Genomic DNA, 13,360 nt, shown 5'->3' with positions numbered 1-13,360 from the left:
ATATCTAAGAAGGTTTTTTTTTTTAGCCCAAGGTCATGAAGATTTGTTTCCATATTTTCTTCTAACAGTGAATTTTAGCTCTTACATATAAGCTTATGACCCATTTTGCATTAATTTTTATATATGATATGAGATAGGAGTCCAACTTCATCCTTTTGCATATGGTTATATAATTATCCTAGCACCATTTATTGAAAAGACTATTCTTTCCCTATTAGTCTTGGTACTCATGTTGAAAATGAGTTAGTCATAGTATGAGGGTTTATTTATGGACTTTTAATTCTATTCCATTGATTTATATGGTTATCCTTATGCCAGCATCATGTTGTCTTAATTATTGCAGCTTTATAAATTTTGAAATTAGGGAGTGTGAGTCCACTGAATTTGTTCTTTTTAAAGTTTATCTTGACTATTCTGGGTCTCTTAAATTTCCCTATGAATTTTAGAATCAGCTTACCAATTTCTGCTAAGAAACCAGCTGGAATTTTGACAGAAATGATATTGAATCTATAGATTAAATTGGGTGATATTGTCATCTTAATAATATTAACATGGGATGTCTTTCCACTTATTTAGTTCTGATTAAATTTCTTTCAGCAATGTTTAGCAATCTTAAGAGTATAAAGGATACACTTAGTTTGTTAAACTTATTCCTAAGTATCTTTTGATGCTATTGTAGGTAGAATGTTTTTTTTTTAATTTCATTTTTAGGTTAACTGCCAATGTAGAGAAATACAATTAATTTCTGCATATTGGACAGCCCGGGTGGCTCAGCGGTTTAGTGCTGCCTTCAGCCCAGGGCGTGATCTTGGAGACCTGGGATCGAGTCCCGCGTCGGGTTCCCTGCATGGAGCCTGCTTCTCAACCTCTGCCTCTGTCTCTCATTAATAAATAAAATCTTTAAAAAATAATAACAATTTCTGCATATTGACATTGTACCCTGAAATCTTGCTGAATGCATTTATTCTAATAATTTTTAGTGGATTCCTTAGGATCCTATATTTAAGATCATGTCATCTGCAACTACAAACAGCTTTATTCTATTTCTAATCTTGATGCCTTTTATTTTCTTGCTCAACCGCCTTTTATTTTCTTGCTTAACTGTCTTGACTAGAACCTCCAGCATAATGTTGAATAAAAGTGGCAAGAGTATACATCTTGATCTCAGAAGGAAAACATCCTGCCTTTCCCCATTAAGCATGATGTTAACTGTAGGCTTTTGCAGATGTCCTTTATCAGATTGAGGAAATGTCCTTCCATTCTCAGTGTGTAGAGTGTTTTTACCATGAGAGGATATTAGTTTTTGTAAAATACTTTTTCTCCTCAATTGTAATGATTGTGTAGTTTTTTTGTCTTTTATGCTTTTTTTTTAAAAAAAATAATATTATTTGAGAGAAAGAAAGTATGAGCATTGGGGAGGGGCAGAGGGACAATCAGACTTCCCTCTGAGCAAGGAGCCTGACGCAGGGCTCAATTCTAGGACCCTGAGATCATGACCTGAGCTGAATGCAGATGCTTAACTGAGTCACCCAGGCACCCCTGTCCTTTATGCTTTTATACAGTGTCTTATATTATTTTTTTTACTTGAAACTAACCTTGTATTCCTAGGGATAAATCTCATTTGGTCATGGGCTATAATCCTTTATATATGCTGCTCTACTTTGCTTGCTAGTGTTTTGTTGAGGATTTCTGCACATATATTCAAAAGAGATACTGGTCTGTAGTTTTCTTTCCTTGTGATATCTTTGCCTTATTTGTTATTAAGAGAATACCAGTCTCATAGAATGAATTGGGTAGCAGTCCCTCTTACTCCATTTTTGGGAGGAGTTTGTTAAGAATTGATGTAAATTCTTCTTTCAGTGTTTGATAGAGTTCACTACTGAAGCCGGAAAAGCCTGGACTTTCTTTGGTGTGAAGTTTTAAAATTCATTCTCTTTGTTATAAATCTATTCAGATTTTCTATTTTGTCTTAAACCAGTTTCAGTAATTTGTGTCTTTCTAGGAATTTTACCATTTCCTCTAAGTTATCTCATTTATTGGCATACAATTGTTCAAAATCATCTCATAATCCTTTTTATTTCTGTAGTAATGTTTCCTTTTCTGTTCCTGATTTTGAGGTCTCTTCTTCACACCCCTCTTGATCAGTCTGGTTAAAGCCCTGTCATTTGGTTGATCTTTTCAATCTCATGCACTCTCATACCTTTATCACACTGGATCTACACTTGACTTTTCACTTTTCCATCTCCCCATCTTGGTTGAAAACTCCTGAGAGCAGGGTCTGTATACAACTCATACTCTCACATATACTCAACAAGTGCTCATGGACTGAATGAAAGATGACCCAAAGTTGAGGAAGGCTGGGAGATTAGCTGAAAGTCACAGAATTCCAAGCCAGAACTCTGCTCTCTCAGCCCCAATACAGGGCACTTTCCCCTACCTCACAATCTGCAAGGACATGGGAAAGGCATGTGCTAGGTTCCAGTCAGTATTCTCAGGCATCACGCCATCCAACAGCGTGCTTTTTAGAACCAAGTCCTGCAACAGGAGCTACACAACACATAGGCATTGAACTCCTTCCGGCTTTGGGGACATTGTATCCAATGGACAGAAGTTACTCTGATTTCTACTCAATAGAAAGGAGAGCTGTGAATCACTAGAGCAATCTGTAAATAATGGATTTGTCCGAGGTTTCCCATTGCGGGAGGAATCCATCACCGGCCAGCTAGCTACTTACCTGGAATATCATAGAAAGGCACCACACGTTGTTTCGAGTGAGAACTTGCTGGTACGTGCCATTATCTCTGCCAGGAATGTCCCATCCCCTTTCCTGACCTGATGAATTCTAGTTCTTAAAACCCCTTTTCAGAAGGCAGGGTTAACCACCTTCTTACTCATTTTCCCTTAAACGTTGTACATAGCTATAATTGTGGGTACATGAGTCTGTCTTTAGGGAGACAGGTCCCCAAAGAGACTGTGATGATGGCAGAAGGGCAGGGACCTTGCTTCATGCTCCTCTTTCCCAAGCATCCAGAACTGGAGTCTTTGCAGGATTAAACTGAAGCAGGAGTCAAACTGAGCTTCTGTTCTAACCCTATGTTCTTGTATGTTTCCAAACACATTTTAATGTAGTTATTTCCCTGGGGAATGTCCAGCCCCCTATGATCAAACTGTCTTTCACAACTCTAGTAAGGAAGCGTATGAACACATTGCTGGGCTAGGTGTGTCAGGGGGAGTTCACCTGAGGGGTGACACCGTCTCAGTCCTTTGTGAATCACTGTAGTGAAGGTCTTGAGCCATTTCCAATTGTCTTATCCACAATAATAGCAGGGGACTCAGCCCAGCAAGCTGTTGTGTATGCTGGGCCAGCTTGCAGAACCAATCACACTCACAGAAGCAACCCAAACCACCTCCCCTTGGCAATAAATACAGGGAGGACTTTTGCCATGGGACTGTACCCTACCTGCATTCAACAGGATTTGCAAATAGCAAAAACAGATAACCATTCATGAAGCCCCATCGGTCCCGCCAATGTGGAGAAGAAGCCGTCTCTATCATCAAAGTCTTAGAGCCTTAAACCTCAAATAACTTCTTAGCTTTTAAAGATATATTACAAAGGGATAATGACAAGAAAAGCAAATGAGAACGGGACCAGTTAAGTTTCTTAGGCAAAATTATTAGCTAGAAGATTTGAAGAGGAAATAATGTAATGATAACATTACGTGCATGTGTGCTTTCAGAACAAGCGCTGTGATGTGCATGCACTAAGGAGAATAAAAAGATGCTGAAGACCATTCAGAGAATGTATCTCAGGCTTCAAAAAAAAAAAAAAAAAAAAGCAAAAAATTCCCAGCAGGTGGCAGGTGAAGGAAAATATCTGACCCCAAACCCCACTGTGTGTGCACGGCCTGCGCAAGGTAATTCCAGCTCTTACTGCGGCAATAGCGGCCTTTCCTAAAGTGACACACAGGAACTCAACATCTTTGTATGCAGTGGTGCTTAATGCAGCCCCAGCCCAGATCAACACCTCCCAGAAAGGTGCTCTGCTCAGAATGACAGGCAAAGCGGAGATGGGTTCCCTTTCCTTCTTTCTGGAGTCATTTCCTATAATTAATTACTTTCCACTAAGAATTAGCCTGAACTCTCTTCTCCTCTTTTAGTCTCTTCCTTCCTTGGACAAATACAATTTCTCTTAAAAAAAAAAAAAAAATCATCCCTCCGAGCTTTCGGGATGCTCACCGGGCGGAGCGGGGGACCGCCTGGGGACGCAGCGCCTCCTGGCGAAGGCGGCCGAGCGGCACCGCCACGCTCCCTGCCGAGCCCGCGGCCGCCGCCAGGAGGCGCTGCAGAGCCGCGCGGGGCCGCCGCCGCCGCCGCCGCCGCCGCCCGCCCGCCCGCAGGAGCCGGGGAGCCGGAGCGCGGACTCACTTGCGAGGGTGATGACGCTGCTGAGGTTGTGATCGCCTCCTCCGCTGTGGTGCAGAACGAAAGAAAACGGAGGTTGAGAATGGCAGCGGCGCCGGAACCGCTCAGCCCAGCCGCTACGGAGACAGTCCTTGCTCCTCCTGAGACACACCCCCGGGGCCTGGAACTTGTGGTTCCCTCGTTATCTCAGTAGAAAAGCAAACCAGAGGACAGCCCCTCCCCTCCCTCGTCCCCCCTGCAAATCCAGCCAAGAAACGGATTTAAACAGCTCAGCAGACTTTGTTGATTTTTTAACTTTGAGCATTGACGTTGGGGGCAGGGGAATGCAGTGGGCCCCCTTCACCCCTCTTTTAAGGGGAAAGTGACCCTTCCCTGGATGCCCAGCCCAATCGAGCCCCGCCAGCCACTGCAGCTGGTCATGGGGTTGTCACTGAAAACAGAGTGCAAGGGTTTGCCCTCATCGCTCTCTTCCAGTTTGGCTTAAACGGTGTCTTCTAGAATGCAACCCATCTTCCAAGCTACTTCTAAAATTCCAAGGAAATCAGAGTTGGATGGGTTTCTAGGCATGAAAATATGCAACATTCCAGAGTTTATTGGATTCCCTGCTTTTCCATATCCACCCCCCTCCCGCCCCCCAACCCCGTTCTCTGCCAAGTATGTCTGGGAACGTTTTAAAGGGTCTCAGAATGTTTGGGGTTTAATTCTGTGCAGCGTCACCAGGGAGGATGCCAGGGATTCAACACTCAGGTTCAGTCTGGGGCCAGAGATGCCAGATTCCCGGCTGAGAAAATAGCAAACCTGCCCTCTCCTGCTTGGCAGGAGCGGGGTGTTCAAAGCAGGAGTCCTGCTCACTGCAGCTTGTGGCAGTCTGGATTTGATTACAGCCAGAGCAGGAGCAAGCCTGCATGAAGCAGTCACGATGGGGGGAAATGTGCCAGATTAGGGGTCAGGAACCATCTGCTCTACTTTTGCTCTTTTGCCATCTGGCCGTTTGATCTTAGGTGACGTGTCCTCTCTGCGCCTCACTTTTTCATCTCTAAAATGAAGGCCTTTCAATAATGATGCCAGCTACCATTTAGATCTGCTTTGTGTCAGGCACCGTGCTGGATGCCTAAACTCTAATCCTCATGAGGGTGCTCAGGCAGTATTATTATCTCAGCATCGAAGATAAGGAGACGAGCTCACAGAGGTTAAGTAACTTGCTCACAGTTGCACAGAGTCCAGAAAGCAGCTAGGCTCTGGTTTCAAAAGCCACTGCCTCCTTTTGAGCTTATGCCCCAGAGGGAGAAATGAAAGCTTGGGAAGATTTTCAACCCAACATAAATGTTTCTCCCCCAAAGTCCCCCTGCTTAGCTCTCAGTTCCTGTCCTGGGGAATATAGTGGTTTGGGGAAGATTTACGTTCCTTCCTTAAAGTGAAACAGAAGTGTCTCACTGAAAAACACTGGCTAGGTGGTTCATCTGTCTGCTAGAGGAATTGTTTTTCTGTGATGCTTAGGGGTCCCCCCCCTGCCCTGCAGCAAAGGGGTCATTTAGGGTCTTACCACATCTTCACTCACCTCCAGGACAGGCCTCGGTACTGAGTCAAGACATCCAAGATATCCCCAGGCTTGGATCCGGCCCCATTACCTGCCTGAGAGGGAATATTGAGGGGTGAGTCTCCCTGCTCGCTGGTCAGAAAGTTCTGGTTCTGGCTGGGAAGGCCTGGACTCTCTCTAGAATCTAGACATTCCCCTTTCTCCATGTGCATCCTGCCTTGACAGAGATGAGTGAGAGCTCTTGCTAGGAATCCTGGTGCTGTCCACACCTTGGGCTCACCGTAAGAAACCCTGCCCAGACCCAGATCAGGTGACACTAGGCTTGCAAAATTGCTCTGAAAATTAGACAGCCGTGTCCGTTTTTCCAAAGGATATATTTCAAGATCCCATTTGCCTCATTTTTAAAAGTTGTTAAACACATCATAAAAGGAAGCATATCACAATCTTTTTATATCACTATATCTCACATATATACAATTTAAAAAATAGTAAGAAAATAAAATGCCATGTCCCTGCCCTTCAATTGAAGAGAGAACATGGGCTTTTAAAACCTCAATCTGACATATCCTGCAGGTTCCTGTCCCTTGTCTAAACCTGTTATTTCTAAGCAGGACCATTGCAACAGTCAAGCTGAAGACCGGCCTCCCAGGCAGCTGGGGGGTGATGGGGAGGCTGGCCTCCATGAGAGATACCCCACCCCTGCGCCTGGGGTGTGACCCCTGCTCTCTGGTGCCCAATTCCTCTGCCACCTGCCATGTATGTCACATTCCAAATGCTGCCTCCCAGCAAGTCCTGAGGAGCTGTGCTGATTCTCGATGACTCCTTATCCGGAGAGCACTTCAAGGAGACCAGGGGATGGGGGGAACCAATAGGGGGCCCCATCCAGCAGGAAGTGGTTGGGAGAAGCAGTGCTAAGGACCAGCCTGCTTATCCTTCTGGAAAGTTACAAGCAGTAGCGTGGTTGGGGTGAAGAGTTGCTGAGGGGTCACGGAGGACACAGCTATAGTACAGGGAGAGGATTCTGGACTTGGGAGTCAGGACTGGGAGTGCTGGTGCTGGTTCAGCACCTGTGAGCTATGTGTTGCAGGCACTCAGTTCACCTGCACAGCTTTATCTTCTTTATGGGTTAATTTGAAGGAGAGTCATATTTCATAGGATTGCATTGATGATGCCAAATGAGATAGATCAAATGCTAACAGGCCACAGATGTGAAAGGTATCTGCTGGTCTTTGAGCAACATTCCACTGGAGGCCCTGAATTCTACTGACCCAGAGAACAGCAGCTGGGTCTGTCTATAATGAGCGGCTAATGAACAGAAGCTCATGTCTGGGAGCCTCTAGGAACCTCCACCCAGTCTCCCTAGAGCCTGATCCTGCTTTTCATGGATAGCACTTTGCAGGCCTGAGGGGTCACCACAAAGTGGCTGCAGAGGTGGGCTGGGATCATTTGGAGTACCTCCCTCTCTTCCCCTCATCCCTCCCCCTACTCCATTAGCATCTGCTCCTGTCTCATCCTCTCTTCACCCTCCTTTAATTTCCTCCCTGACAAGTGCCAGGTCTTGGAAGGAGCCCCACACTGTGGGGGAGACCTAGTCCAATCTGCCCACCACTGCCAGGCTGGGAGATCTGGGCTGAGTCACTTCTATCACAGCTGCTCCCTCTGAGGTCCCCCCAGTTCCTGCTCGCTCCCTCATTCCATCGCTGGGAGAGGAATACGGGGTTAGGACAGGCCTGGGGAAAGGTGATGGGTCACAAATGCTGGTCCAGGGGAGGCGGGCCAGACCAGAGAGGGGCCAGAGCTGAGAGTTCTTCTCTCCAGGCTCCCATAGGGGTCAAGATCTCCTCCCCAGTGCCCCATCCTTCCACAGTCGGGGTAACTTACCGTCAGAGAGTCGCCCAGGGCTCCAATTACCTTGATGTCAGCCGGTTTCAGCCTGTGAACTGAGATTACACTTGCGAGTTAATGGCAGACAGGGGTTCTTATCTCCTCTGAAAATGAATGAAGACCTTCCAGGAAAACTGAGAGAAAGTCTATTTGTAATGGCAGTTCAGCTTGGACAGAGATATTAAGAGCCCATCCTTGTCATAAGACTCAACAGTAGCAGCCATGGAGCAGCCTCCCTCTCTCTCCTTTGGTGCCTCGGGAACAAGAAGGCAAGACGTCCGACCCTCTTTCAGAGGGGAGTCTGGGGCCTTCAGTGAAACCTGATGCCTGAAACAGCCCCTGGAATGTGGTCTTGAGAGTAAGGCAGGAATTGTGGTAAAGATGTAACCAACACTTAACCTATTCAACACTTAACCAACACTTAACCTTATCTGTTGATAATTGGGAGAAAATCTAATATCACCCTATTAAAAAAATTAGCTTGGTTTTTCTTCCTTTTTTTTTTTTTAAGATTTATTTATTTATTTATTCATGATAGACATAGAGAGAGGCAGAGACACAGGCAGAGGAGAAGCAGGCTCCATGCTGGGAGCCCGATGCAGGAATCCATCCCCAATCCGGGGACTCCAGGATCACGCCCGGCCAAAGATAGACCCCAAACTGCTGAGCCACCCAGGGATTCCCCCAGTTTTTCTAAAGTGAAAAGGAACATGCTTTTCTACCAGTGACTTGTTTTTTAAAATCAAGGTGAAGTTCATATAACATAAAATTAACCATTTTAAAATCAACAATTCAGGGGCATTTAGCACACTTGCAATGGTTAGATGACTGTGACCTCTATCTGGTTCCAAAACATTTTCATTTTACCCCCAAAGGAGACCTGCACTTATAAAGCACTGACTCTGTGCTCCCCTGAGCTCCTGACAACCATGAATTTGCACTCTATGGATTTACCTATTCTGGCTATTTCATATATAATTCCATTTATATATGAAATTCCATTTGGCCCTTTTGTGTCTGGCTTCTTCCCCTTTGTATAATGATTTTGAGGTTCATCCATGTTATGCCAATATTTTATTCCTTTTTATGGCTAAATAATAACCTATTGTATGGATATAACCACATCTTGCTTATCCATTCATCTGCTGTGGGACATTTGAGTGTTTCCATCTTGTGGCTGTTGTAGTAGTGCTATGAACATTCATGTGTAAGCACTATTTAAATGACTGTTTTCAATTATTTTGTGTATATACAGAAGAGTGGAATTGGTAACCATAAGATAATCCTATGCTTAGCTTTTTGAGAAATCACTATACTATTTTTGACAGCCTGACTCTATTTTTTTTCATCTTTTGAGTTTGCACATGTACTATAATGTAGCCAAACAGCTATTTACTCATGACAAACATACCACCAAGCAGTGGCTGGGTGCTCTGGAGACTACGGAGTGATCAGAAACGGAGAGAGCTCTAAAGAAACTCGGAAGCTAGGGAAGAAATGAGAAACATCCCAGTTATAATTATTTATAAACTGATAAACTCTGAGAGATATAAAGTGATAAGAAGTTCTGAAGTTGCAGGATGATTTACCCCTGTGGGGTGTGTGGTTCAGAGCAGGCTTTACAGAGAAGGTAGTATTTGAATGTGCAAAATATGAGATGAGGATGGGGGGAGAGTGAGGTGGGAGATGGAGGGAAAAGCATAAAAAATGCATGTGGTATGGTAAAGTGTGTGATGTCTGTAAAGAATGGATAGTTGTACACTCTGGCTTCAGTGAAGGGTCTGTAAAGGAGACTAGCACAAAATCACATTGCAAAGGTGAGTTAGGGCCATGGGCCTTTTATGCCTGGCTAACAAGCTAGGAGAGCCACATGAATACTGCTATATGGAGAATTACTTGCATATATACACCTGTACGGTAGCTCTCTACCCCTCTACCTTATACACGTGTGAACATGAATCCATGTGCACTTGGAGGACCACAACTCTGTGGTCCTATGTTGCACTGAAGCTCTGCCCCCTCAAATCACAACTTACTCCCCACTCCCCCAGAGTACTTTAGTCCTGTAGTCACCCTAACTTTGCCTGGCTCCATCTTTCCTCTCCGATGTACTTTCAATTGTCTCTGGTGGTTGCAATACTTCACTAAACTGTCAGTTAACTTTCGTGCCTTGGGAGGATCTAATACAACATCCGTACCAGGGAGTGGCCCATGACTCCAGGGTGGGGGTGGGGGAAACCTGTTATCTCAGGGGTCTGTTGCTTAAGATGGAAAAATGTCTGCATGGAGGCCTTCTTGACAGCCCTTCCTTGTCAAATCATTTGGTAACACATCCAGCGAAACAGAACCAGATGCTTTTGACCCACTGGGCTATCTATCACTTCACCCATCAACATCCAAATCATGGTTTTAGAATTATACCTGCACAAGAAGCTGTATTAACCTCAGCGGAAACAATGTTCGAAGAGATCTCCAAGCCTTATCTCCTTCCGTGGAGACATCTTTTCTACCTGACTTCCATGCTGTCTGCAGATGGAGAGCTGTCACTCCCACTGAGGATATGCTCTCACTGGAAAAGTAAAAGTCCCTGCTTCTTCCTATGACAGCATGTAAACTAACACATACATAATTGTGAATGTGTGTATGCAAAATATATAGATTAGTGGTCCTCAAATTTGAGCATGCATCAGAATCATCTGGAGAGCTTGTTAAAACACAGATGGTCGGTTCCTACCCTCAGAGTTCTGCTTTAGTAGGTCTTGGGAGGGGGTGGGCTAAGGATATGTGGTTAGTAGAACAATATCAAATCACAAAGCCAGCTGCACACATTAGCACACATCCATGGGGTTGAGCCTGAGAACTTTAAAATGACCTCTTCTCAAAGAAATTGGGCTATGGGTAAAAAAGGCAACAAAACAGAAAATAAGACCTCCTTCCCTCAACTCTGGAGCACTTAAATTAGTTCCTGGTGATGACAGTCAATCACTGTATTCTTGTTGCCATAATGTATGATATACACAGTGAATACTGTGAACACTTGCTAGCGGGCAAAGGTTAGGGGAAATCTTTGAAGATGGTAAAATGTGGAAGAGATGGACAGATTTTCTCCAAAAGCACATTACAGTTTGCTAAAGAGGCAGCTGAAACTGGTCATCCTATCACCTAAATTTTTAGCTAAGGAAACATACACACATACATATGCACATGCATGTCCACATCCATGGGTGTGTATGTATGTGTAGACAGATTGATGGGGGGGGAGGTTCTCCTGTTGTCCTGAAGGATTTCCTTTGAGAGATAACAAACCAAATGATCCAAGCATAAGTGGGAGGAGTCTGGCTTATCTGGAATTTTATTAAGATAGAGCCCGACATGTTTCATTTGTTTAATATTCTGTAGACCTTGATTTGAGCTTTGTTAATATCATCATGTATGACAAAGACACAGCCTGGAAACACAGCAAAGCACTTCAGCAATTGCTCTCCTTGGAGAAAGAACTGTTTAGAGATAAGATTAAATTTATGTGAGCTGATTAGCTAAACATTATCTGGTACAAACTGTCCACTACCCTGAAAGGAGTTGATAAATACATCAATAACTCATCAAGATTTCTACAGAGGGGGGCCTCTTATTAGAAGGCCAAACTATGATGAAATGTCAGGAATAGCAAGGAAATAGTAGACTATAGAATAGGGAAAAGACTTGACACTCTGGAGTTTTGTCTGGTACAACCCAATAGCTTGAACCACCTGGAGCCATTATCTGAAAAACCAGCTTTCTCCTCATTGTTAGCTAAGACTGCCCAACCCATGTGCTCTCTCATTTTAAGGACTTAGGTTAAGCCTTCTGCAATGGTAGTAAATTGCTGGCACAATGTTAAAGCCTTGTTTCTGCCTTGGAAGTGCTTTAGTGTGGGTTTATATGAAAAAATACACACCTTGGATGTAGGAGCTCAAGACATGTGCTAAGCTGAATTATAGGCTAAATTAGAGGCTCTCTGTCAGAGCCTTTACTCAAAGCTTTAAATGATGGAGACTTCAGGGAAAGGAAATACTTATTCATCCAAGGGTCTTCGGGTGATTTTGAACTTGCTCAGTAGACTGGTCCCACCGAGGGACAAACAGGCTATTAATCCCTGTGGGGCATCATTACTTCCTAGTCCCAGGTTAGGTTACATACCAAGACCCATGAGCAGGTGGTGAAGATAGACTGCAGAGTCTACACTGGATGTTCAACTGCCAGCGCACAACAAAAGGAAACCCTTAGCGAGCACCCTGGTGCTGTAACTTGGCATTTTTCAAATCAACTTTTGAATAGCTCATTTTAGTCAAATGGGTAAAATAAATGACATCAAGGACTTAGAAAGGAATCAAGGTCTTCACTGAATGTAAATGAACTTCTGAATATATACTATTGATGACTGTGGCATCTCTATTTATGAATCTCTATTTTCAAATACTATGAATTTTTCCCTCTGCATGGAATCAGCAGCTTAGCTTCAAGATAGCCAACTTCCACAGATAACCAAGAACCATTGTCCTGGGTCCAGATTGCTACTCTTTGTTTGCAAAATGCTACTCTTTTTCTCACTGAGAAAGCTTTAGGTCAGCTGCCAGGTCCAACATATTTTCCTTAGTCATCCCAACTATGTTAGGGGCAGGCCATGGAGTAATAGAAAATGATGCAAGTATGTACAAAATTATAAAGCCCACAGGAGATAGCACTCAACAAAGTGCACCTATGCACTGACCGGGAGGAAAATTTGGTGGTTTTTATTTTTATCTGGCTACCAAATACCAATTAGGTATAAAAAAATCACATTAACTCTATATATCTCATTCCAAAGCCTCATAGATTAGTGGAAGAGGAGGTTCATCACCTGTGGGCTCCAGATGGAATGAGTAAGGCACCCAGGTTGCTGGGGGCTGTGTCCTGTTGATGAAGGCAGTACCTTAAGTTGAAACACCACTTTTGGTTAGCTCAGTGTGTCTGTAGGCTGTTGGAGAGAAACACTAGGGAAGATGATGACAAGAGAGGTTTTTGAAAAGAACTATGAAGGCAAAACAGTTATTTTATACAGAGTCTTAGTGAAAAGTTGTTTAAATGGAAGGCACTTTGATCTAGTAGGTTTGAAGATCTTTTTCAACTCAGAACTGCTGATTAGCTGAATTAAAAATACTTATTAAGATTAATTCAGTGAAGATTTACTGGGCTCATACTATGTGCTGAGTCATTGGAGGTATAAAGATAAGATGGCCTGCTCTTGTAGGTATGCATCAGATGCCATCACCTCAATTAGAAATCACAAACATGATCTCCAGAGGAGTGAATGACCTCACCAGATAAGTGACAACTATCAAGGAAAACCAATAAGGTGGCCCCATGCTACGTCTTTTTAACTACCCCAACAATCACAGGGATGGTTAAAATGTCCAATCACAGATCATGCACCTGTAATGTGTTTTTCATTATTGTCCAGTTAGTTATGGCCATTTTCCTAAATGACACCTTTTAGGC

The 13,360-nt window shown here is 43.8% G+C and overlaps 1 protein-coding gene across 6 annotated transcripts in view; it reads right to left on the bottom strand.

Annotated features, from left to right (window-relative positions):
* PLB1 (phospholipase B1) overlaps window positions 1–13,360 on the bottom strand; it is a 137,472-nt gene that overhangs the window by 59,981 nt on the left and 64,131 nt on the right. For all 6 annotated transcript variants that reach the window (XR_003139840.3, XM_049095933.1, XM_049095932.1 and 3 more), the window contains 3 exons: window positions 7,841–7,899; window positions 5,981–6,054; window positions 4,426–4,469 (listed from right to left, as the gene is read on the bottom strand). Coding sequence is in view for 5 of the 6 variants with exons in the window: in XM_049095933.1 (XP_048951890.1) it covers window positions 4,426–4,469; window positions 5,981–6,054; window positions 7,841–7,899 (177 nt within the window). In the remaining variant the exon portion in view is untranslated. The remainder of the gene's footprint in view (window positions 1–4,425; window positions 4,470–5,980; window positions 6,055–7,840; window positions 7,900–13,360) is intronic.

This window comes from Canis lupus, chromosome 17, assembly GCF_003254725.2.
Source record: "Canis lupus dingo isolate Sandy chromosome 17, ASM325472v2, whole genome shotgun sequence".
Taxonomy (NCBI): domain Eukaryota; kingdom Metazoa; phylum Chordata; class Mammalia; order Carnivora; family Canidae; genus Canis; species Canis lupus.
This window is presented reverse-complemented; position numbering and strand designations above follow the sequence as displayed.